Source organism: Thermobia domestica, chromosome 3 (assembly GCF_964235325.1).
Source record: "Thermobia domestica chromosome 3, izTheDome1.hap1.1, whole genome shotgun sequence".
NCBI classification, from domain to species: domain Eukaryota; kingdom Metazoa; phylum Arthropoda; class Insecta; order Zygentoma; family Lepismatidae; genus Thermobia; species Thermobia domestica.
The window spans coordinates 145,521,349-145,548,922 of NC_137456.1; the positions used below are offsets into that span (position 1 = coordinate 145,521,349).

Here is a 27,574-nt window from a genome sequence, read left to right on the forward strand (position 1 = left end):
CATCTCATTTCTTTTTCTTTTCTTTCTTTCTTTCCTTCTTTCTTTCTTTCTTTTTTTTTACAAAACATTATAATTTTCATGTTAATAAGAACCGAAGCAATATAATAAGGACAACTTACTGATATTTTGCTGTAATGACGTATTTATCCAGGATTAGAGAACTATTGTTAATAGCTATTGTTTTCTGTTCATGTTGTTGTATAGTTTCTCTCATCCTGTTTTCTTGGGGGAAAAACAATTTTGTCTCCAACGAAGTGTGAAGGATATATACGGACAGAAAAAGACATCTTAGTACCGCACGTGATTTATCGTGATGAAGTGGACTAGTTTGCCATTAATAAAAAGAAAAAAATTGAAGTTGGCTTTTCTTTAGGTTTTAGCTAAAAAAAAATATTTTTTTCTTTATAAGACTATACTTTATGAGGCAAGGTGTTTGATCATACAAACAAATTTAGCTAGGGAGTGAAAGATAATTGTTTATATAAACATTTTACAGGTTTAGGTGCGTGAAACACCAATACACCATGGTCTCGCTTATCCGACCATCCTTTGTTCCACATACCATATGATCCGATATATCATTGCAAATAGCACGAATCGGCAAGAAGATCTGCAAGTTGTGGTCTTAATCTATTTTTCATGCTGTGGAGTCTATCGCCTAGCGCGCCCGTCTACACCTTGACTCATACGTCTATCATTCAGTGCAGATACGTATCCAGGTTTTCTATTCGGAGGGGGCCCAACACGAATCCTCGTAAGCACGTAATTCTAATGTTTTTAAATATCAATAATAATAATAATAATAATAATAATAATAATAATAATAATAATAATAATAATAATAATAATAATGCAACAGTTCTGTACCTCTCTTAAACTTTTTCCTACTTTTCATTTATAAACCGGTTTATTTTGGAAACTGCATTATAGTACAAACAAAATGAAACATATTTTCGAGAGAAATGTAAGTAAAGAAAACTGTCTGCTACGTATATCACATAACAAAAATAGCAAGAAGACATGGAGTGTATCGTTCTAATATATTAAAGTTAAAAACAGAACGGAAACGAAATGTTAATCCTATTTAAAACTGTTCTTTAATTCCACCTGGTCAGTGGCGTATTTACGATTTTGTTTCGGGAGGGGCTTTGCTAACTTTCAGGGGGGGCTTTGCCTGGAAATGTGAAAATTCTGCAAGATATTTCATTTACTTTACTATACTAAGTAAGATTTCGTGGGGGGCTTAAGCCCGGAAGCCACCCCCTAAATACGCCACTGCACCTGGTATAATGGCATTATGGTATGTTCTTAGAATTATAACAAGACAACAGCACATTGCCCAAAGTTTGGACACTGACTACTAGTAAACTGATATAAAAGAACCTCAAAAGGGTAAAGGCAAGTTTATTAAAAAGTGCTTGAGTTTCGGAGAGAGACAGCTCTCAGGCTCTCACGCTGGATACGTCCCTGATTCAGTGCAGTGCAGTTATTTGTTATAAAACATTATTATTAGATGCGTAATATGTAAAATTATATCATAAGTTTTAATTTTAATAGGTATTTTCTTAACACATCCATATTATCCAGCGTTCTGCCTGCCTGTTTATGTCGGATAAGCGAAACTCTACTGTATTTCCAAAGCTAGCATATACATGAACTAGAATTGTATCGTCCTAGAACAGACAATAGTCTGAAATGCTTATATTAAAAGGCTGGAATAAAAAAGCATAAGTACTGATTTGGAAGCGTGAGAACAAATTAAAAACAATTCAATATATTTCCTAGGTATCAGATTATCATCTTATTATGTCGATGTGTATTCTTTTTTAAACATAGTTTTAAAAGTTATACCATTCGCAATATTCCTGAGGAAATCGAAAGAAAAACTCCTTGTGCATCTTATGGCAAAGCGGCTTAAGTGCATGGTCCGAAACCGATTCCCACGTTAAGGTATAGATAAAGTTTCCGTACTTCAAAAATGAAATCCGGGACGCTACTAAATTACGAGAATCTTTGAAATGCTTAAAACTGAAAGAAGTGTTGAATACTAATTTACTTTCCTCCATTAGATAGAGTTGTTCAAGTATTACGTTATCACATTTTTATTCATTTCACTAGATCTTCCAAGGACGCCAATTTCTCTTTAAATTTGGGGGGGGGCATTCAAATGCAGAAGATATATATATGAGAATTTTAAGACAAATTACACTCAAATAATGCCAAATATTGTATATTCATAAACACAAAGGAGGCCTACATGAGATTTGAGCGGGCCCGGCCCCCCAGGATCGGCGCCCTTGCCTTCTTCCTAGTTAAGCAAACGTAAGGAGATGATTTACTCCCTCCCCCTGGTAAGCAAAAAAATTTTTTTTTCCTCAAGTTCTATTGTGTTTCGTGAAATAACAGCAGGAATTTCCTGATTACTTAACCATCTAAATGAATGTTTTCCCTTAGAGCCATCCCGTCGATTCGCGTTGCCTAGGACTAAAATAAATTAAGGGTCAATAATGAAGATGAGACTTCAATATCAAAGATGAAGAGACATGTGGATCGGAGATCTGTCTTTGTTCCAACTTTGATTTTTTCAAATCCATGATGGGAAATTATATTATGAGTACAATTTTCGAAATTAATAGTATACAATCGTAAAAATTTCTTACAAAACGATAATTTATTGCAAAATACTTTGACTCAAAGAATAAATTACAAGTAATAAACTTGTTACTTTTCCTGAAGAGCCTAAGTCTTGAATGAGACGGAAGCTGTCGAGCGTAGTGCTTGGAACGATTGCCTCACTGGTCCTACCGTCCCGTGGCGCAGCCTTGATTCGACTTGATCCTAAACGGATTATTCAGAAGTCGAAATCGGAAGATGTTTCCCATTTTTCCAAAACAATCTTGGTCGATTACAATCTGCCTCACTCGTGAGGGGACAATCCCATGCCGTAAGCGTCGGTGGACCACCGATAGGCAACTAGTGACATGTCCCCAAAAATTGGCGGTCCCGCAGCCAAAAATTGGTCCCACATCCGTTTTGAAAATTATACCACCACCGGCAGAGAAGCGACGGAACGCCAACGAACCACAAAATTATTCCCCTAAAATACGTTAAATCGCCTTTATGCGTAATTTCTTTGCATCAAGATGAGTCTAAAAACATTTTTTAAAAAATAAAACGAAAGTGCCCTGAGCTGGGCGTGAACCATCAACCTTAGGGTTGCTAATTGCGTGTTCTTCGGAATTCGTCACGGAGGCGATTATGAAGACACAGCTTGTAGAGTGATAAATCGTTGAAGTCTTTTTAATATTTCTAATCAGAGTGCTTCTTTAACCGTGTATATTTGAAGACAACTGTTCGGAATCAAATCAAATGCACTCGTCATGTAATTTTATAACAAAATGGCAAGCGTCTATTTACTTTTTTCATAGTTCTCCCATATTCACTTGCTAGTGATCGGCGACAGTTGCTAACTAAATTCATACAATTATACGCACCCATCTCAAGATTTTTCACTTCATGATGTAAAGGCAGGAGTTACTCTTGACCCCCGGAGCTCAAATATTGTCCTTATAATAACAATTCGTCAGGGAAAAATAATATATAATAATAACCGCATGCACATGACTGGCGATAGTTCATGTTGGTCCCTTTACGATTCTCCGTGACAAATCAAACGAGCGCGGACCAAAATGAAGTCCTCGTTCTTAATTTGTGGTAACTTCAATACCCCCGATTCTAGATATCTGCTTCGACTCGACGAATCCCTGCCACTAGTGGCACGCTAGCGGCAATCCTTCGACGCGTCGCTATATCGACAATCGCCATTTACCGGCAAGTGAGCCTATAGAAGTTGGCGACGTTTACGGCATGGGGAAGCTAATAAACAAACAAAAAAAATAATAATAAATCTAAAGCCTTATAAAAAAGTTTTCTGAAAAGTTACATCTAGCAAAATCATTTGTTGGTATTCCAGAACTGTGATTTTACATTTATTCATAATTTACTTCTATCGTAGTTTTGATTTGAGAATGATATGTCTGAAACTAACACAGGCTATTAATACTTTTTTTTTTTTTTGCTTTACTCAGATTTAGCAGTTTTACTTAACAGTCAGTCAATTTGGATCTCTGATATCAGAGTTTTAGAGCTTTCCTTAATTTTTTCGTTTCTAAAAAAGTTTGCAACTAACACCATTAACGTATCTCTTTTGATATTTCCATATGTAATGGCTTGGTCACTCCCAGTATATTTCAAACAATAAAATATTTACGGTGTCTTACTCCATTAATCCGAACTACATTTTATATCCAACAACTCTGTGCATTTTCCTTTAAATCTGCAAACTTTCTACTAGGTTAAAACTCAGTATTTTCTATTTTCTTCCTTTCTTGCTAAAACGAAAGTGTTCTTTAGACAACCTGGAATGATGACTCTATACTACATTATGTTGCATAGGGCATTTTATGTAGCATATCATTTGACAGTTGGACTCTTTCTTTTTATATTGAAAGCAACAGGGATTAAGTCCTTCTACACTTGTATGATAAGTAAACACATTCTTTTTGATTCGTGGAATTGTGCCAATGCACTAGGTCCAGAGAGCTTTTAATTTAAGATAATAATAATAATAATAATAATAATAATAATAATAATAATAATAATAATAATAATAATAATAATAATAATAATAATAATAATAATAATAACAACTATTATTATTATTATTATTATTATTATTATTATTTTATTGACTTAGGTTTTCCTGAATATTAAGCAATATTTCACAAAAAGCTGGTATTTTTAAACAAATGTGTTCGATATCAAGTTTTCATAAAAGTAGTCACTCTCTCCTATAAATAATTTCAGAGGGGCCGCGGTGGCTCAGTGATAAAGCGTTCACCTTTGGTGCATGGGATCCTTGGTTCGACCCCAGCTCGCACCAAGTGAATTTTGTGGTGGAGAAACACCATGTGCATGGGTTTTCTCGGAGTTCTTCCGTTTTCTCCCACTTTTTTCATTCCACCATTGCATTCATTTCTCATCATCACCGTGTCCTTTAGCCTAGCCGGTATAACCGTGGGTCGTAAAACTTAAAGATTTGATTTCAAATAATTCCAACCCAAACAGTTGCAGGAAGTATGTCACTTCGAATAAAACAAACCACTCTATAAAATTCTGAGTATTATTATTTTTTATATATACAATTCTAGCGGACCTTATTTCTAAATCGAAGGGTAAGAAGACTAAATTCACTCTCTTATTATTATAAATTCATTTCAATTGAAGCAGTTAAAATAGTTGGGAAAAATTAGAAAGCCATACCCTATATTCCAGTGTGCCACAACCGGATAACGTATCACACTGGCGTGCCCAGCAAAATGAACAGTGTGACGCAAACTTTTACCTATTATTTACAAGAATATTTGTCGAGTTTATTTTATTTATTATTATGAACGATTTTTCCACGGATCAGCTCTCTGTATACAATTAAACAAGCAAGTATCACATTGAGGGAATGAGTGTAATTATTTACTTTAATACTAATAGAAATAAATAAATAAATAAATATATATATATATATATATATATATATATATATATATTGTATTTTCTACCGGGAATAACTGCATCCGGTCTAGAAAGCTGGGACTAACAACAAAGGAACCCGATGTGCTAAACACACACCACCTACGCACTTCAATACACCAACGAAGGTGCAGACTATTCATGAATTAAAGTCTCTCACCCAATGTATTCTCCTAACATGTCTCCCAGCGATTACAACATTTTTTGGTATCTCAATCACTTCCTAGTAGGATAGGTTTACCTAGAGACCACTGATTAACCTGGTATTGGATGTTTCACTTTCTTACCTTTGGAGTTGACAGTCATCGGTTGGACAATCTCACACGCAAATATCTAATATTAACAACGTTTCTTCTATAATTTCGTAATATTGTATTATTTCTTTGTATTATTTATTAGGTTGGTTAGGCTTGTTTCAACACTTTTCTCTTTGCACCTACTTATTACCTATACCTTAACGTTGGATAAAAATACACTAGCTCTTACCGGGAATCAAATCCAGAACCAATGGACTTGAACCATTTGTCAACAACAAGGCACATTTAAATAGAAGTTTCGATTTTGTTAGGAAAATTGTGATTAGGTGTAACATTTAAAAATATATTTAAGAATGGGTACGGATGAAACGCACTGAATTTTCTCGCTGGAATTTCTTAAACTGGCTCGTGTTAGGCTGCAGCTTTACTGAAACATTTATTTGGGAAATGCGAATAAAATAATGTGTTTTTGGAAAACTTTGTTCGAAGCAACTTATGTCCAAAAGTAAAGTACCCATTGGTCATATTTCTGTTAGAAATAACTTATGCCATATATTAGATTTATTAAGGAAATAATTGTATGTGAACTATGAGCAAAAGCGTCTGAGTACTTTCTGAGAAATCGTCAAAAAAGTCATCCCCAAGAATAAAATATCCCTTGTGTATCTTTTCAGGACAAACGAGTTAAGCTATTTATGAAATACGAACAAAATTGCCTGAGTCGTTCTCCACAAAATCGTAGGGTAAATCTTACTCCGAAAAGTATTTTACCACTTCTAGCCTTTTAGGATGATGGAATTATGCCGTATCGTTAGGTTATTTATGTGACATTTATTTATGAAATATGAACAAAATTGGGTCAGGCGCTAATGGGGAAATCGTCGAAGAGTAGGCTAAACTACCCTTCTGAATGTTTACAGGACGAACGAGTTGTGTCATATTGTTAGGTTATTAATGATACATTTATTTATAAAATGTGATTGAGAAAATTGTTCTAAAAAACGCATCCCATACAGTAAATTACACCTTACGTATTTTTTCAGAGCAATGATTCAAACTATATTTGTAAAAAAATAAGCAAAATCTTTACAGCTATTATTGAAACAATTTAATTATTTTAAATTTTCATCCTTCAGTAAACTACCCTTATTTTTATGTGTCGGAGAATATAGAATTCGAAATGATAAAGTGTTATAAAAACTTCATGTCTAGACTTAGGTCCAGATACGTCGAACAGTATGGCCTCTATTTGAATGCATGTAAAAGCATGACGAACCGACAAACGAACAGATGGACAGACATCAAAATCACTTTTTCGATATGTGGGGGCGTGAAACTTTAATTCATTGAAATCTCGAATTCGATTTTTATCACTATTACTACAATTTCTTCTTTCGTCGCTTGAACGTGAAAAAGAATAGGAATACAACGACACGTAAGGTGATAATTTGTAATTCCTAAAATTTAATGAGTTACGTTTAATGTGTTGCCATGCTAGAAAAAAAAAGCTTATGCCTGTTTGTTATATCATTTTAATATCAGTTTTTCACGCTACTATATAATGTAGAAATATGATATGATTATCGTTCATATTCATTCTATATTTGGAAATATTCGTGTTCCGTATACATAGATCTGTATAATTTAGTTACGTTCAACGAAAGCATTCTTGCACTTGTGGATATGAAAAAAAAAAGAGAGAGAGAGAGAGTCAATACTCTAAAAAGCAAAAAACAAGCACACACATACACACACACACACACACATAAACGATCATTTAACATCAGGTCGATGTAACAAGGGGTAAGAGTGGACAGACTTTCAAGGTCGCGTATGTTCTTCCTGACACACAAACCCGAAGTGAGTTGTCTGCTGTTCAAGAACGGGAAGTAACATGCAAGACTATAAACTGAAAACAATAACTGTTTCCAATAGTACACGTATTCTAATACTGAATAAATACGTCGATTAAATTATACTACCAATAAATTATTTCCTTATTATATTGTTTCAGTTCTTATTAACATCAAAAATATACACTTCCTATAATGTTTTGTAAAAAAAAAAGAAAAAAAATGGGATGGGATGGGATTCGATGTGGTGTCAAAATAATAAAATAACTACGACTCCGCCAGTCTATCCACCTTACCACGGAGGCTACGTTGTGTCGGCTCTTTTTTTAAAGAAATAATCTTCATAACCATTTTGCGTATCGCTTCGAACCTTAAGATAAGAGTTTTTCTGTTTAATTCTATATTTTCGTACGACATCTTAGTTACAGAAGCTAATTTATATTTGGCAGGCAATCTACACACTAGGTTTTAACCAATAAATGCAACATTTTAGTCCACTATTTAGTTCCTTGATTCAACTTCTCGATTCCCCTACTGAATTCCCTCCGCAATTGTGATCTGCTACTGAAAAGATCCCTAGAAATTATCGTTGCCAGTATACACAAAACCGAGCATAATTTTGTTTTTTGCTTATATTTTTATTATTTTATTATATTTTTTGGAAATATCTCCTTAGATGAATTGCTTTCTATTATCTCCACATACCAATAACTGAATTTTACCCATAAACGTAAGGAAAATGGAATAAATGCGAAAAATCTTGAGTTACAGTATACGCGCAATTTTTTATGCGCATGGGAGTACATAAAAATATATATATTATTTATTATATATTATAATGTAGTTTGTACGTATTGATATAAATATACTTCCTCATTTCCAGGAAAACGTGACGTGATGGGAGAAAATTGATGTTATATTCCTAATCAGCGTCCCAAAATTATAAGAAGACGCCACTCAAACCAAAATCATCGGAACTTTTTTTTTAATGCGGAGGAGTGTTATTTATATATTTATTTTCAAACAGCTTTCATCAATAAATTTGTCTTGATATCAATACGACCATGGATTATCGTATCCTTATAAGATGAACAACGTTGTTTATTTTCAAAATCGAGTACAATAAACATAATTTTGTAAGAGGACAATTTTTTATTTAGAAAAGTCTGAAAAATCAATAGAACCACTCGAGTACAATAAACATAATTTTGTATGAAGACGATCTTTTATTTAGAAAAGTCCAAAGAATCAATATAAACACAACTAAATTAGAGAAATAATAATACTGTATTATTCTTTGTCAGGAACATGAATTTGAGCAAGAAATCTTAATACCTCTACTGTATGAATATCCTTATTTGATTCTTACTTTGTTGCTGAAAGTTAAAAATATGATATTTTTGAGATGGATCTCATTCCTTTGCGTTATTCCATTGTGTTTTGTATTTAACGAACATTCTCGTAAATCTTCTGTGTATTTTCATTTTATTTATATAAGGTAGCAAGAAAGTGGTCAATATCTGAATACGTCTAATAAATTCCTACATTTATAAGTTTCCTTTGCGCAAAAATATTTTGGACCTTTGTACCTTATTAGATAAGACGTATTGAAACGTCTATGTTTGTATTTTAGCAGAAAACTACATATGTGGAACTTTTAATAAACTTCAGCCACAATGTTCTATCTCCGACTCTTTGAGCGACGGTGTTTGTACTGTTAACATGCCTGAATATGTCTTAACATTCCTTACCATAGCAGTTCATAGATGAAATATTTTGTTTTGATATTTAGGAATACCGCCTATACTTATTTAAAGCTTCAACAAATTTATTATCACTCCGAGTTGTATATTCAAAGACGCTAATAGTGTATTTTACGTTTTTGACATATTCAACTTGGCTAATGTATTTTAACTTACTACGATACAAATATTTAAGAAAGAACATTCTGTTCCTTCCGAATATGTAGTTTCCTTTCTACCCTCTCACTAGAAAAAGTAGCGAGATATGTGTAGAATTGTGTATTCTAAGGAGGATACATATCATATGATTTTTTATTTTTGTACAAAACAATTTATATTTATCGATAACCTCCGTTTACACAGAATTTAAAAATAAGATGGTATGGTCTTAAAGGAAAACTTCCTTTAAACATCCTTTGGTCATATCTATGAATGACGTGTAGATGCTATTCTGGGAATATAATAGTCTTCTATCACTTTCATCACGAAATTTCTAAATTCATAACGATGCTTAGTACTGCAAAAGTAAATTTATCTCTCGGGTCGCTAATAATACAATCAACAACAAAACATTTGGAGATTACAAACAGAAAAAGTCAATAGTAATAAGATAAATGAATGCTAACCAAAGACAATTAACATAAATTAATAATTTTAACTCAGATTAAATTTATTAAAATCTGCCTTCTGATGAAAAAAGAAGATTTGTTGATAATGCTTGACACTTGAATAATCAGGAAGTTTTTAATGAAACCAGTGGTCGCAAAAAAAATAACGTTTTGCTGTAATTCAAAGAAAGAAACATGAAAGCATTTAAGGATTATTTTAAGGTAAAAAATAAAGTCCTAGTAATATGTTTATGAAAGAGATTTATAAGAAAAAATAATATATTATAGCTTAAAATGAACTTACTACACATTTCAACATCTTCGTCACTCCCATCCATACAATCTTCTACTCCATCACAGAGATCTGTAGTGAATACGCAATTTCCAATTTTACATTGAAATAGATCATCATCATCACATCCTCGAGTTTCTGCAGATGAAAAAAACGTTAAAGAACTACTATGCATTTGTTATATCCTTACAAAAACGTTAATTTAAGGAACTACTCTACATTTAGAAGCATCTACAGGATAATATTAACACTTAATTAATATTTAATGTTAATTAAATTTCAATCCGCACATTGCTTTGAAGTGGTCAAAAATTTAATACATATATAATGAATGATATACGTCGAGTATGATTCTACTAAATTAGAGAACGGTACACTTATAAAAGAAACTCAAACTAGTAGCAATGTTTATAGTGGTGCATCCCTCTCATTGGTTTCGCTGTTATTTAGTTTCTCAGTCTGAATATTAAAAATTTGAATTCTAAGACTGGCCATCCTTAAGGAGAGTTTTTTTTTCTTTTAATGGCTCCTGTCAAATGCCTACATAGCATTTCCAGCAAACGCCTTCTCGAATTCTTTTAATTATTCAAGTCTTGCTTTATTCATTTCAATAAATTAAGCATAAATGTGATTCACAATTTGTGCTCAGAAACTTTTAAAAATATTAGTAAGCATAATTACTAAATGATATTTCGGTACAATATAAAAACATTTTTATTTTAGGTATATTCACAGCCCAACTACATAAATATATTTCTTTTCGAAAACTTGGAAATATTTTAAGACGTTATAATTGTCTTTAAGGTTACAGCAATCTGCTTTAATTCAATCAGCTAAAAACTCTCCGACTTGTTAAGAAGAAAACGTATTAGATGAACATCTAGTTTTGCTTATGACTATATATTCATTCAACTATTGGAACTTTAATTTATACTGATAATAGGTTTGATACTGCACTTTATACTGATACTACTGGCAATACGTAATATATTTGAAATACTTACTGCATATCTTGGAATCTTCATCGCTCTTATCATGACATGTGTAAAACCCATCGCAAACGTACTTTTTCTCAATACACTCTCCTGAGTTGCACCGAAATTCAAACGCCTTACAAACATTATGGTCTACAAAAATAAAAGAATCTTATAAATGATTATTATGTATCATATACGTAAGAACGTTCAAACGTTTATCGTAAACATGAATTCCAAATTATTACTCTATAAAGAAACAATATGTTTCTTTCATTTATAAGGTTGGTTCAATAATAAGATTGATAGTAAAGTTGCTTTATAGAATGGAAGTCGCTTAAGTCGATCAACTCACGACGAGTCAGTAAATACATGGTGGGGTAATTTTTGGATGTCCCCAAATAATAACCTGTTCCTCCAAATGGTGTTCATCAATTAAATGTTTATTATCTTCTTGAAGAAAACTGTGTTATAGACATATATTTGAAACCATGTCAACATGTTAGAATAACTTAAATGACTGAAATTTATCATTTAATTTCTACTCTTATTTCTTCAATTGAATACACAATGTTGTGAATTGGTGTATACTAATGTATAATAGTGTATTTTAATTTTATTTCTTTCTTATAGTTATTTTCATACACTCTGTGCCCGTATAAAGCATTGAAACATTTTTAAAGCTGTCAGAGTTCCTGTTTTCATACGAGTAGTTTACTATTTCTAATTTCTTACATCCTCTTATCCTACCATTAACCTTTTCAGGACGTACGATTCAACGAACGTTTCAAAACGAAAACATACTGAAAATATAATAACATACTTATTCTCCGACGCAACTAAGAAGATTTCGTGCCTCACGGTCTCAACTAAACTCTTAGTCTTCACATACGATTTTTTCTGTTTTGATACTTTGTATCAACAGTGGTTTCCTCTCCTTCTCTTTCGTGCCTCATACCCAAACGTCCCTAATTAAAGCTTTTATTTTCAGAAAAAATACACTTGTTTGGTTTGATTATTGAAAAGCCTGTCCCTCTGAAAAAGACATGTCACCCTCAAATAACTTGATGGCTACACTGGTCCGTAAATGTAAAATGTACTAATATGTAAAATGCAGCGAGCTCTTTTGGAGTATTATCTGTTCTGAAAATCAACATCATCCTTTACGAGAAATGTATCTGGTAATGATCAAATTTTGACATTCAAACGGTTTATTAAGAGAATGTAAACTTCAGTTTTGACAGATTTTTATTTTGCCAGTAACTTTATGTTCACATTGATTAAAATGTGGCTGCTAATTAGGTGAATTCTAATATAAAGATGATTTCTAGTATAAAGATGATTTCTAATATACATGAAAGAATTTAACCCTTCATACGGACGGTATTATTTTAAACTACTAGAAAGTTTGTGTTCTGATTTTGATTTACTTCTGCTTATCAATAAGGCTAAAGGACCTTCTAAAGAATAATGAATTTCTGCAATGTTATTTACCTTGATTCCCATAAATAAAATATAGTAAATAACCTAATTTATGAAGTGATTGCTTGGACATATCTAGTTGTTGGTATTAACGTTTCATACAAAAACAAGTTTTACACCGGAATGTGTGGAGAATCTTCAAAATATGCATTCACAAAGTTAATGAAAGCTTGTGCTAAGCCTCTCTTAAAATTGGAATTCCAAAATCTAAAATTTTATGACAAGTTGCGTAGGACGCATTACAGCTTTTACCGTATTGTAATATCCCAATCACATGACAATAATAAACAAACAACAAGACTACGCTTAGCTCTTACATGATAACGAATACAGAAAAAGTCATTTACAACAGCGCCAAAGCCGAGATTCAATAAAGGGCTCAGAAAAACCGGTAGGAAAAGAGTAAAGAATATTTTATGGTCAGTCTACTCTGAGATTGACCACGCCATACTTTTCCCACTCTAGTCAACTGTGTTCAGCCCTGGAGTACTTCTACTTTCTTTGTTGCATCTAGGATGAGAAAATCCTATCCAATTTGGTCGGGCTGGAGCCTCCTCTCTAACTAAAACTAATGTTGCTGACTGCGTTGGTCTGTGGAGTACTCCCACTTTCTCTTGGCTGTGTCTGGGTCCTGAGAATTATTTTGTTCTTCTTATTGTTGTGTTTGATCTCTGAGGGTAATCTAATCCATATCTCTTGGCTGCGTCTGGGCCTTGAGAGCTCCCCACTCAAAACCCTCCACAGACATAATAATAGAAGAAACTAGAAGACAATAATAAGGGACACTACTATCTACCGGACACTTTTGTTCACATTATTGTACTTAGTGTTTCATAATAAGAAGATGAAGGAATAAAACTCAAAGATGTTTTGTACATTGATTCTACCGATCCTGATAACAAAAAACATTGTCCAGTACTAACATTGTCCATAAAATACACTTTGAAAAATCTAATATTATGAAATTATTAGTGTTAGTCATTAGATTAGCTGAAAATCTCAAAGCAGTCATTTCTAGATAAGTAGATTTCCTGGAAGAAGATTGATTTCATTTATTAGAACTAATAAATTTCTAAATTGTAGATTTAAGTATTCTCAGATACTTAATCTCATTCATGTAGAAGTACTTTATTTACAGAAGACGGTGTCTATTGAACTATGATGTAAGAATAAGAAATGAAATAGACATACTTGTTTAATGAACCTATTACAAGTAGAGCTTTGGTGGTTTAGTCAGTGAGGTTTGTACCTACCAATAGTACGGTCTGTGCTCGATCTCAGTGATGGCAAGAGTATTATTCTACGCTCTTCCAGTATAATTCAGAAGTACACCCAACCTCTCCAGATTGAGAAACACGTATTGGAGGGTATTAGATATTGGAGGGTAGTTGTTTACCTGACTCTAACAAGTTAGAGGTACATGTTTATTGTGATTGGTACCACCACTCTAGTAGGAAGAATAGTGTATTTGTTTTCACCAAGGTGATGCTACTGTAAAGCTACCATATTTTCATAGTATGAAATCGAGATAATTATCGGTATCTTCTCAATTCATTGAAAGGAAGTTAAGAATACATGAAAACTATTGGCAGTTTATTTTAGCATAAAACTTAGACTAAAAGAGCAGAATTTAAAGTGAAATGAGTTGCTATGGAACCTGCTTCCGACACATCAGTGTCCAGTGGACGTCATTTTCTGTATGATATTTGTCTTTTAGAAACATCTGACAAGTAAACCTTACGTTTGGGTGAATCGAGTTGCTGACTGAGACACATATTAGAAAGTAGTACTAAATGTGGTCAGTATTTCAGTGAAGTTATAGGTGCGAAGCTCCAGGGGTTTAGGAGATACAGCTACCAGAACATCACATGGAAGTACAAAATAGTCTTCATACAGTTGGAGGTAAAAGCTCTGTAAGACCTCTTGTAACGACAAAAGGTGAATAAAAAATATATGGGTACATATTAGGACTAGGGGGAAGTCATATAGTAAGGGTATCCTTGACGGCGGCCATCTTGAAATCCGCCATTTTGAATTAAGGTTAAGTTTTTAAAATAGGAATAGGATCATGTGATATATGATTTAAGGCGCAAATTTAATCAGAAGAACAATGGTGACATTAGTTTCGATTTACGCGCATTTGGTAAAAAGTTACAGGGAAATTAAATATTGTTGCAGCATATGTATTAGACCTTTACCCCATCTTGTAAAATTTGTGTTAATGATAATAATTAAATAAAAAGCAGGTGGATAAATATTAGGTCTATGGTAAGAGTTGCCTTGATGGCGGCCATGTTCAAATCCACCATTTTGAATCAGACAAAAGTTTTAAACAAAACGCATAACAGTGACACCTTATTAATAGCAATTTTTACCATAACTCCAACGGTATAACCATTTTTGCTTTATCATTAACCAGCACAAAATTAAATGGATCGCTCCTTACGACTACTGCTTTGACAGAAATGTTAACGACAAATGTGTCAAGTGTAACTCGATTGCCTTTGTCAGGTGTGCTCACTGTGAGCAGAGAATTTGTGCAAGTCATGCACTCTTTTCTGAACTACATATTGATTATACTAATTGAGAATTTTTCTGGAAGAAAGACCCAAGTTCAATTATGACTCAATTCCACTTTGGTCATTTTTCCTTAAATTAGCAACTTGTTTATGCGATAACAAATGCTGGTTAATGATAAAGCAAAAATTGTTATACCGTTGGATTTATGGTAAAATTTGCTATTAATAAGGTGTCAATGTTATGCGTTTTGTTTAAAACTTTTGTCTGATTCAAAATGGCGGGTTTGAAGATGGCCGCTGTCAAGGCAACTCTTACCATAGACCTAATATTTATCCACCTGCTTTTTATTTAATTATTATCATTAACACGAAATTTAAATTTAAGATGGGGTAAAGGACTAATACATATGCTGCAACAATATTTAATTTTCCTGTAACTCTTTACCAATTGAGCGTAAATCGAAATTAACGTCACCATTGTTCTTCTGATTAAATTTGCGCCTTAAATCATGTATCACATGACCCTATTCCTACTTTAAAAACTTAACCTTAATTCAAAATGGCGGATTTCAAGATGGCCGCCGTCAAGGATACCCTTACTATATGACTTCCCCCTAGTCCTAATATGTACCCATATATTGTTTATTCACCTTTTGTCGTTACAAGAGATCTTACAGAGCTTTTACCTCCAACTGTATGAAGACTATTTTGTACTTCCATATGATGTTCTGGTAGCTGTATCTCCTAAACCCCTGGAGCTTCGCACCTATAACTTCACTGAAATACTGATCACAATTAGTACTACTTTCTAATTTGTGTCTCAGTCAGCAACTCGATTCACCCAAACGTAAGGTTTACTTGTGAGCATTTTGTTATTATTATTATTATAATTATTATTATTATTATTATTATTATTATTATTATTATTATTATTATTATTATTATTATTATTATTATTATTATTAGGGTATATTTCTCAAAGCACTATCAATTTGCATTAACATAAGTTATTTATTGACTCCTATCATTAACTGCGTTCCCACAAATAATGTGGTAAAATATTTAGGTATGTTCTGAAGTCAGTTTAAATACTGTTCAAGTAAGAAAGCTTCGTCAGGTTGCTAGAATTTAGGATAATTGATACCATGCAATGGCGTTGAGTTATATGATATATGCAATTCTGGGAGTCAACTGGAGCTTTCCATTCTGCAACAAATACCTCATTCTATCTCACCAAAACCGGAAATAAACTCTTGATGTATTATACTTATTGTTGAGCTCAGAGAAGGAATTTTTGTGATATATAAATATACAAAAAAAGTTCTCTATTTTCTCTTTATTTTATTTATCACCACAAGTATGTGGTTACTGTATTTCTATTTACAAAAGAAAAAAAAGAATAATGATTTTCATTCACAAACGTAGAGCACTCCTTCTATTGAATAACACCATCTCTACTCTAAATAAGCAAATGGATTTTGTTTCGAAGTGCCTTACGTGGTGTTGCAGCTATAAAATATCAGTTTTGAATTCACTCACTTCACAAAAAGTGACATGGGTGCAGAAAGTAAAAGAATCACTATTTCTGTAAACCACATATAGTAACATATGGTCCCATATATATTAAATTTATTTAAAATAATTTTACAGGTCATACCATGGGTAAATGAAAGGTACATGAAAGCTCACCAGATTATGAAAAACTGCTTTGGAGTTTGTGAGCACGGCAATTTTCATCTTGAATTATGTGAGTATCCACTGTATATTCTATTTGAGCAATATTCAAACAAACAAAATATCACCCACTCGCATTGATATGTGTGAGTATGCATGAGCAATGCAAGGAAATGTAACTTCACAACATCAAAAAATATCCTTTAGCTTCAAAAAAATCTTTATATACTATACTACGGACCAAATTTTCTCAGAACGGATTTTGTTGAATCTTCAATCCAAATATAAATACAAATGCAACTTATAAGACTACTGAATATGTTTCTAGTCTAGTGGCTGTATCCTTGAGTCTATGAAGTCATTCAGCTTTGTGAGTCACAGAGTGAAATGGCGTCCTTCGCTGAATTCTACTGAAATATCTACTAAATAATATTTCTTTGTCAATATTCATTCACAAATTAATTCACAATATTCCTCCATTTGCGGTCTGCAGAAATTTCTGTTGAATTTAAAAAAAAAAAAACAATTATTTTTTCTACATATAAAACTCAATAGTCTTCAAAACACGTTATAAAGTCACAGAACTATTAACGTTCTGCACTCAAATATGTGTTAGAGTAATTCTTTTAGATAAATTGGACAGTCCAATTTGATATATCAGCAAATAAGTCAATTTCGTTTACTGTGTATATGTAGACACGTCTAGACACAACGGCAATTTTCATTCATTCTATCAATTCTCTTCTTTCATTCAAATTTGTGAGCTGTTTATATACGAGATATTAACACACGAACTTAGATAAACTCTACTGGCATGTACACTCACTAACGAGTAATTTAATTACATGTTATCAAAGAAACGTCATATACACCGATAGAAACAAACAAATATGAATTATACATACATATATATGAGCGGTTAAGGAAAATATAATGATGGGTCACGTTTTTAAATAGGTCCACGTCTCATATACCCTCGCTGCTGAACGGGACGTTAAACTCAAAATCAATTCAATTCAATTTAAACTTTCAAGTAAATTGCAAAAGAAGGTTCAACATTCCCAGATTATTTGATGCAATGACACGTGCCGAACAAGCTTTCCTGCCATCTACAGGTACATTTCTGAAATTAAACTAGGCCTACCTACAGATTGTTCTCTGACATGATGCGAATTTATTCCACCTAGTAACTCAATTTCATCGGAAATGGAGTCTTCCATTATGTTCACCCGACCTGCTCATATACATGAGCAACGTGTGAACAAATGCAAACGTACATCTGTTTAAGCATAATCATGCTTGAATTTATATTAAATGTGTTCATACCTACCACAAAATTCCAAATTTTCATCACTTCCATCACTGCAATAAGATATTCCTTTACAGAGGTTTCCTCTGGAGATACATCTACCATTATTGCATTGGAAAAAAGCGTATTCATCTTGGCAACCATGGGATTCTAATTATAATAAATAACAAGAAACAGTTTTTAGATTCATTGTAAGATTTGAAAAGTATGCACAGCTACTAAATTTTAAATTGTTATTTCTGTGTCTCTTCACACACACACAAGAAGATATGTAGAAATACACGTATAAATATATGGACTCATGTTAATGTCATATATACACCTGGCATTTAAAAAATTTACAGTTTTAATATTGAAATAATGATTAAAATCTTTGTTCTTGATTGAAATGTTGATATATCAGTTGAGTCGATCATCTTCAAACCAAGTTCTATTCTTAGAGAAAACAATTGTAGGATAATACTTGAAATTAAGGAAAGAAACAAAAGCAACGTAATTGGTTAGAAATTAGTACTAGTAGGCCTAGTACATGGGTTTAGAAGTAAATGCAGAGAAATCTAAATACATGGAAGTGCATCGGGACCGTAATACGGCAAATTATGGATGCTTTAAAATATTAAACAATACTTTTGATAAAGTGGGCTCTTTCAAATATCTAGGATTAATATTAACAGACAAAAATCATATTTACGAAGAAATTAAATGTCAACTAAAAGCAGGGCATTCCTGTTATTATTCAGTTCAAAATCACTTGTCATCGCGAATTCTGTCGAGGTGTTTGAAGCTTACACTATATGAAACGATAGGCCTAATCATGTCTGTTGTTCTGTATGGTTGCAAAACATGGTCACTTACTCTGAGAGAAAAACATAGACTGAAAGTATTTGAGAACAAGATCCTGAGACGAATATTCGGGCCGAAGAGGAACAGGAATAGCGGAAACTTCATAACGAGGGACCACATAATTTATACGGTTTGCCAAAGATTGTTAGGGTTATCAAGTCTAGGAGGCTTAGGTGGGCAGGTCATGTAGCTAGGTTGGAAGAAAATAGAATCGCTTTCAAAGTCTTGACTGGAAGGCCAATCGGAAAACAACTATTAGGATGACCTAGGCGCAGATGGGAGGATAATATTAAAATGAATCTCGCAGAAGTAAGAATATAAAGTATAAACTGGGTACAGTTCGCTAAGGGCAAAAGTTAATGGAGAGCTTTTGTGAATGCAGTAGGGATTTGCACGAGTCGAGTCGAGTCGACATTTAAGCCTGTCTCGACTCGTCTCGAGAAAATGTTGTCTCGACTCGAAAATATGTTTCTGTCTCTACTCGTGTCTCGATTCGACAGTCTCTGTCTTTACTCGACTCGAATTCGAGTCGAAACAAAATATACGAGTTAAAATATACGCACACATCAGCCAGACCATTATGACTACCTACCTAATTGTCAGTATGGCGACCTTTGGCATGGATAACAACGGCCACGTGTCTTGGCATTGACGCAATGATCCTTGGTAGGTCGCTGGAGAGAGTTGACACCACACATGCACACACTGGTCACCTAATTCCCGTAAATTCCGGGGAGGGAGGCGATGCGCTCTGACGTCAGTTCAATCACATAACAGATGTGTTCAATTGGGTTCAGATCCGGCGAGTTTGGGGGCCAGCACATCACTTGGAACTCGCTTCTGTGTTCCTCGGACCACTCCATCGCATTCCTGGCCTTGTGACATGGTGCATTACCTTGTCGGAAAAGGCCATTGCCGTTGGGAAACATGGTCGTCATGAAGGGGTGTACGTAATCTGCAAGCAGTGTGCGATACGCCTCGGCCGTCATGGTGCCTTGCTCACGTTAATGTTCCCCAGATAATAATTAAGCCGCAGCCAGCTTGTCTCCCTCTCGAAGTACAGGTGTCAAGGAGCTGTTCTCTTGGAATACGACGGATTCGCACCCTCCCATCGGCATGATGAAGAAGGTATTGGGATTCATCAGACAATGCAACGCTCTGCAACTGTGCCAAAGAACAATGGCGATGGTCACGTGTTCATTTCAGTCCTAGTTGCCGATGTTGTGGTATTAACATTCGCACATGAATGGGTCGTCGACTGCGGAGGCTCATCGTTAGGAGTGTTCGGTGCAATGTGTGTTCAGACTAGTGTTGTGAAGAACGGAAATTTTGGGTTTAAAAAATAACCATTTTTTACGGTCCTCCCGAGCTTGGAAAAAACGAAAAATTTGGGCAAAATTGAAATTTTCGATTATTTTATTATTTTATGCTTTCAAAATTAAAACTATTTTGTATTTACTAGTTTAAAGTTAAGATAATCGAGTACTTATGTTTCTTGTATTAGAATAGGGAAATTTTGTGCACAACTCACCCAAACACTACAAAGTTAGCACCATGATAGGATGGAGTTATGGATACAAAATAAACTAAAATATAATCCTATTTAGCTTAATTAGTATAGACGCATTAAAATTATCTTGAGCAATCTTATGAAGTTCCCCCTTGATGGCAGGGAAGAGTTAAAATAACGGGGCCAGAATCTTTTTAGTTAATTTGTTAAATCAAACATATATTTGATATAGATATCTTCCTTGTTCTATGTAAAATTTCCGGAAATTTTGAATCCATTAGAAAAAATAATTTGTTCGGAAATATTGGCCAAAACAGGAAAATATAGTTTAAAAACTATTTCTTGGCCTGATGCTAGTAATCTTACTTGCTGTAACGTGTCTGCAGCATATACAGTAGGAAGTCGAAAATTCGAACTAATTGGGACCACAGGTAGTTCGGATTTTCGAAAATGACCCAAAAAATGCCATTTAGGCTTACATATACTGTATGGTATGTTCTTCAATCGATACAGTGGTTATTTAGTACATACAGTAATTACAATACCGTACGTAATTCTACTTACATTTAATGTTTCTGAAAAACCTGCTCGTAAACTAAATTACACTGATCTTGTAAGTCACACTTAAAACTTATAGGCCTAAGAAAAAATAAAAATAAAAGTATGTATGACAAACAATTACATATGAATGAACTTTTGCAAAAACACTGACTTCACACAACTTTGACGAACACACTATTGTTTGTTTACCGCTAGCGTTAAGACAAAATGTAAAAAGCTTCTAGAGACCGCGTTCGGATTTTTGACGTTTATGATTTTTGACGTTCGGATTATCGACGTCCTAATGTATATAATATGTATTTCGCTAACGGAAAAATACTTAAAGCAACAGGCTGTTGCACGCACATGTAAAATGGGAGTGAAAGCAAAGACCACTTAACATTGTTGCATAATATCAGGAGCAATGGAAAGTGGTATACGAGATAGAAAGTTACAGATAGAGGGAGAAATAAGAACAAGTGTAACTAGTCATGTAATGTAATGAAATAACAGGCAGAATACACAACGACATACTTTATTTGTAACGTAGTATCTTACACAGAATTGCACTACAAACTACTAGGTCATACGTGCTAACAATCAATGTACCTACAGAAGATGTTCAAAGTGCTGTCCTCCCATGTTCTCAATAAAATATGCTACGTGCTAATTGTGAGTTTCGAATGAATTCCATCACTACCAGTGTGTTCCGTAACTGTTCACACGCATCTTCAATGCGGTTTTGTAAGTCGGAAAGTTCCTTTCCCTAAGTGTGAAGTTTCTTTCCTCCACATTCAAAGCTGTCTAACTCTGCCCCTGTCCACTTCCAGACTATAGTTTATATAAACTTTTTTATTGTTTTGGTGGCAGAAATCTTTGGTCTCATTTTTTACCATTACTTTTGGGACACACCTATAAAGTAAATAGAACTTAATAACTCATTTACGACGAAACCAATCTCCACCAAATTTTCCTCAATAGCTGTTTTATAATAGAGAAATAAAATTCTAGATAAAAATTGTCCTTGGAAAGCTGAATCCATAAAACAGCTTTCCTTGTTGTCTTTTCCCGTTCTTGCTATATATTTAGATCAATATTAAAACCGAAAATACTAGTAAATTTCTACCACTTTCAGTTTTAGTAAAGAGATGAAAGTCAATATGAAATCCGTTTCAATGGGGATGAATCTATTAAAAAATCGTTCTCACTATCTATAACAGTTTCTGATGCAGCAATTTGCTATACTTATCGATTTGTTTTGGTTCCTAACGAGCCACAGATGCACGAACACAGAAGTTTTACTTACGTACAACAAGGTTTGGAAATATAAAAATTAGTTTTCTCTACAACTAATCATGAAATTTTGTTCCAGATAGTGTTAATCTTCTTTTTTTTCACTTTCATATCCTTATAGTATTACGAACGATAACAAATTATTACAACAATAAACACCAGTAGTACTCTATTAGATCACTATTACCTACTGGCTTGAGTCAGAGCAAAAAAATAAATAAATAGATAAATAAAGAAATAAAGAAATTGCTTCTTTGTTTGCAATAGTCGTTATGGTAGTTATAACTACATGTCACATATTTTACCTTGTGTTGTGTGCAATCAGCAAACGCAATACAGCTCTTTGTCGTATACGTAAAAATGTTTACACACACACACGTGTGTGTGTGTGTGTGTGTGTGTGTGTGTGTGTGTGTGTGTGTGTGTGTGTGTGTGTGTGTATTTATGATGCTTAGGTCCAGTCGAGTAAAGTATTTAACTGAGGCTTTGGAGTTTTGTCACAGCTTCACTTCTGAGATTAAAGATATTATATTGTATCCAATAATCTGTCATGTAACGTAGTATTTCGCATAAATTTGCAAAATAATCGAAATGTCATCGCGAATTGGATTTTAGAATGTTCAACACACTTCTATAATAGAAAAGGTAAGGCTGGAAGAGCTCATTCCATCTCTGATTTTAACATATTATTCGAAATTGTAGGCACTAAAAACTATTTCATGTTCTAAACTGCTTCCCACAAATTTAAAACAGTAGTAGGAGACTAGCTAACTATAAACTATAAAACCCGAAGGTTCAAATTCGCATTCACAAAAGCTTTCAAATGGCTTAGCCAACTGGATCAAATTTCTACACTTAATATGGATGTCTAACACCTTTCTTTGGAAATTATAAAACCACTATGTGTCAGTGGTAGAGCAAGTAACTGACTAACATGTGTCAAGTGAGCTTTGTGGTATAAAAGCGCAATGTGCGTGTTTCCTCTGGGTTTTCTGTTTGTTGCCACTTTTTCATTCTACAATTCCATTCATTATTATATTACTTTTCTTCTAATTCGTTGTTATTCTATTCGAAACTCAAGCATCCTAACTTGAAGCTTGTTTGGTCATAATTAGGTGTATATTATAAGAGAGGTAGAATGAAAAGAATTAAAAGGCTTACTGCAAAATGCTGGATCTTCATCACTGGCATCCATACAGTTAGGGAAATCGTCGCACACATGATCCAAAGTTATGCAATCTCCAGAGCCGCAAAGGAATTCCGTTTTGTTGCACTTTCGTTCTAGAAAATAAATTGATAACCATAGAGAAAGCTTTTTAATTACAATTATACTGACTACAATTATAATAGCATTAAGATAACAATGAGAATACTGATAATAATAACAAAACCCCTTAACAATTAATTTAACGTTAAATTATAGACTGTTTAAATAGTGATTTAACCTGAGGGTATCGAAATCTGATACATAAACTTTGGAGGCAAGAGTTTGGTATCTCTTCGTTTAAGTGAATCTTTTATTACTTCGCCGTAGAAACATAACGTTGAAAGAACTGTATTTTATTTGTATTCATCATAGGTATTATGTCAATTTTGGTATCTCAGTTATTGCAAACTGAGAAACTTCCATAAATCACGGTCTACATCTAACCTTATTGTCTTGATGTAGCAATTTTCTGTTGTAACCCATACATACCCTTATCTTTTTTGCTTTCTATTTAGATTTATCTAGGAAAATAGATGGTTCTCGACATATTTTTGTTGAATTCAGTGTCATTTCTTTTTGCTGATCTCAAATTGGCTAATTCTGATACTGGGTCGAAAACGACCCGATGGAGCAATATACGTATAAGCTTTAGCAATAACAAATACGTAAGTCGGTCGTTTTCGATCCGTGGGGCCTAAATTTTTTATCTTATTTTCTTCTATAGTTTTATTTTCTTCTTTTTATTAAGTTTTATTGTATTTCTCTAGTATCTTGTGTGAATTGCAAAGAGAAAGATAATACATTTAAAATTTTGTTAGAGATTGGGTCTTTAAAACTTTTAGAGCACTTATTAAATTTTTTAGAGCATCTATTAAATCACAGTATGGTAGAAAGTTACGCGTACCGATTTCAAACTCATAGTAAGGGGTAAAGGATACTATCTGGCATTTTCTTTTGTTGTTGATAATGCAGCGTTTGGTTACTGTAGTTAATTCCTTTCTGTGCGAGAATCTTACGGCAGACGTACAATGACAGACACTCTAACAAGTTATTTTGTAAAGAATGATATACGATTTCGATTCAATAAATAAACTTAAAATAAAATGCTTAAGTTGCACTTAATATTAAGATAAAAGGAACAACAGAAAGGAAGTAGGTCTAATACATATAAAGATACAGCAATAACTCACCACACATGTCGCTAACTTCATCGCTTTCGTCTTCACAATCAAAAATACCGTTACAGGCATCTGATTCAGGTATACATTGTCCGTTTTCACACTGAAACGAAGATTGCTGGCAACCATGTTCCTCTAGAAATTAAGATATGGCTTTTAACGTTGACTAAGTTCAGTTTATCTTAATTCTTAGTTGAATTAGCCTACATTTACTTCACTAATATCAGTAATAATACTTCAGTGAATGAAAATCAAATCAAAGAATATAATTTTAATCAAAGCAGAGTTAGGGTAAAGCTTAAGTAACGTTTAGAATAAAGTACCATAGTTGTGATACCATCTACATTTTCTAGCTTTCGTATGAAAATGTACGTTTTTCACATTTAGCAAATAAACATAAATTCATACCCTCCTTCTTTGTTTAGAACCCATTCAAGTATGCCAATAACAACAAAATACGAATTTTTGATCCCGGAAGTTATTGTTCTTCAGTGCTTCTAACAAATCTTTATGGTATTCATTATTTCACATAAAAATAAAATAGGGGAACTAGCATTATTTCTTATGATTGAGTTTGGTGGCAGATAATTCAAGCGTTCAGAGCACAAGGGACTCACACCCAATTACGAAAGAAGAGAGAAAAAGACAAATAGTTTGCAAGACACGCTTAATTATATTGAAAAGTCATACATTATGAAAGTTATTTACAAATCTGTACATGAATCTTTTAATCTCTGAAAGAAGCTTCAGATAGAAATATTAAAATCGCCAAAAGTGGACACAATACTGTTCTGCACTGAACGCGCAAGCACAGTCCATTACCTTTATCATTACCGTTTTGTACAAGACTACATAGGCATAGCATAAATATTACTAAGGTCTGAAATCAAATAAACTAAAACTGCGGAATTTAGCCCTTCAAATCAGGAATCCGAGTACACAATTGTCATTTAAATGTTTATCCTACACATGGAGTCTCAAGCACGCATTCACGAAACTCAGACTTAAAATATAAAGTATTGCAGTAAAATTTACGAAGTTTGCTCTATACTTTAAATAGAAGATCTACAAGTCTTATAGGAGGCTTTTTATAAACACCAGCAGTAGGGTAAAAAAGTAGAGATTAATCTGCCGCTCTAAGGGATTAAGTTAATGTATGAATTGTACTTACTGCACATCTGAAAATTTTCGTCACTATTATCAATGCATTGTGGAAATCCATCGCACATGTGAGTACGATTTATACACATCCCAGAATTACATCGAAATTGAGTATTGTTACACTGACGTGATGCTAAGGAAAGAACGAATTCATGATTACAAATTAAACGTATTTTGCACTGAAATGTAACATTTTCTTTTATTAAATCAAGGAAATTAGACATTTAGAAAATAAGTTATATTAAGATGTAAATAATGGACTCTCCCTCTGACTTCTTTTCTTTGCACAAAATATATTGTGTTGTATGTCATAAAGCCAGCTAGCAAAGAAAGTTCTGATAAGGGAAAACGTACTAATTAAACTGCTCTATATTTTTCCTTGTTTACTTGTTTTCCACGTAAATTGTTTGTGACATGATGTTTTAAAATACACTCATTGAAATTGGTGACAATGAGTAGGCAAAGCACAGAATATTTTATTTTTACAAATTAAGCTAAACTATTGTTTCGGGTACAGATTTCAAACTTACGTAAGTTTTTTTTATTGATTTCTATTATGTTGCTCGGTACTTACCACACATACGTTCATCTTCATCACTTCCATCTCCACAATCATCATAAAGATTACATACATGGATGCTTTTAATACATCTTCCATTCTTACAATGAAAGGTTGATGATTGGCAACCGTGGGGTTCTGTTGAAATACGAAAAATTAATCTTTATTATAGTATCTTGACACTTCGTATTAACGAGATTTTAAGATATACCGAAGTTCTGCTGGTATTGTTTTCCTTCTCTAATTTTGTTGTAATTTTTCCATATAAGGTACTTTGGTGTGGAGAGTTCATGACGTAAATGAATTCTCTTGTGTTGTCTTGATATGAACACAGAACAATGAAATGCAAACAATTTGTGTGATTCTACTCTAGTGGAAGCTCGATTACCAATTATCATTCTACATTTATATATATATAAAAAAAACAAATATGAGGAGTGACAAAAACTTTAGGAAACTGCGAAAGGAACAGATATATAATACCTTCATTTTCTAAGATAATTCCGTTTGAAATCAATATACTTTTTCTAGAGCTGCTGAGGTGTCTTTATGCACGAAGAATGAAAACTCTTTAAGTCATGGCCACAAGAACTTCTCTAAGACTATAATGACATTAGTATCATTTGAAAAACATCTTCCAGCTACAGCATTCTTTAAAAATGTTCTAGAACAAATGAAAATCTGAGGTTTCAAATCTTTTGAATATGAAGAATGAAGAACAAGTTCAAATTCGAATTTATGAATAGTTGCCACATTTACTGCTGAGATATTGCTTGAAGTGCTGTCGTATTGGTAGACACTACTCTGGTCAGCAGTTGTGACATTTTCTCTTGTGTTTGAGATCTGAGTATTTTCAATAATTTAAGACATTATCTTCTGGTGAGTGACAGATTTGCAAACACAATGAACGGAAATCTCTCAGTTTTATGTCGAACCATTATACTGTGTAAGTTAAATAGTCGGTAAAGATAGGAATGAATGAAATCG

The 27,574-nt window shown here is 33.3% G+C and overlaps 1 protein-coding gene across 1 annotated transcript in view; it reads right to left on the bottom strand.

Annotated features, from left to right (window-relative positions):
• LOC145680791 (uncharacterized) overlaps positions 1-27,574 on the bottom strand; it is a 92,808-nt gene that overhangs the window by 19,246 nt on the left and 45,988 nt on the right. The window contains exons 4-10 of the mRNA XM_081751824.1: positions 26,603-26,725; positions 26,039-26,161; positions 24,880-25,002; positions 23,644-23,763; positions 18,318-18,446; positions 11,343-11,465; positions 10,351-10,476 (exon numbers count right to left, since the gene is read on the bottom strand). Coding sequence (XP_081607950.1) covers positions 10,351-10,476; positions 11,343-11,465; positions 18,318-18,446; positions 23,644-23,763; positions 24,880-25,002; positions 26,039-26,161; positions 26,603-26,725 — 867 coding nt within the window. The remainder of the gene's footprint in view (positions 1-10,350; positions 10,477-11,342; positions 11,466-18,317; positions 18,447-23,643; positions 23,764-24,879; positions 25,003-26,038; positions 26,162-26,602; positions 26,726-27,574) is intronic.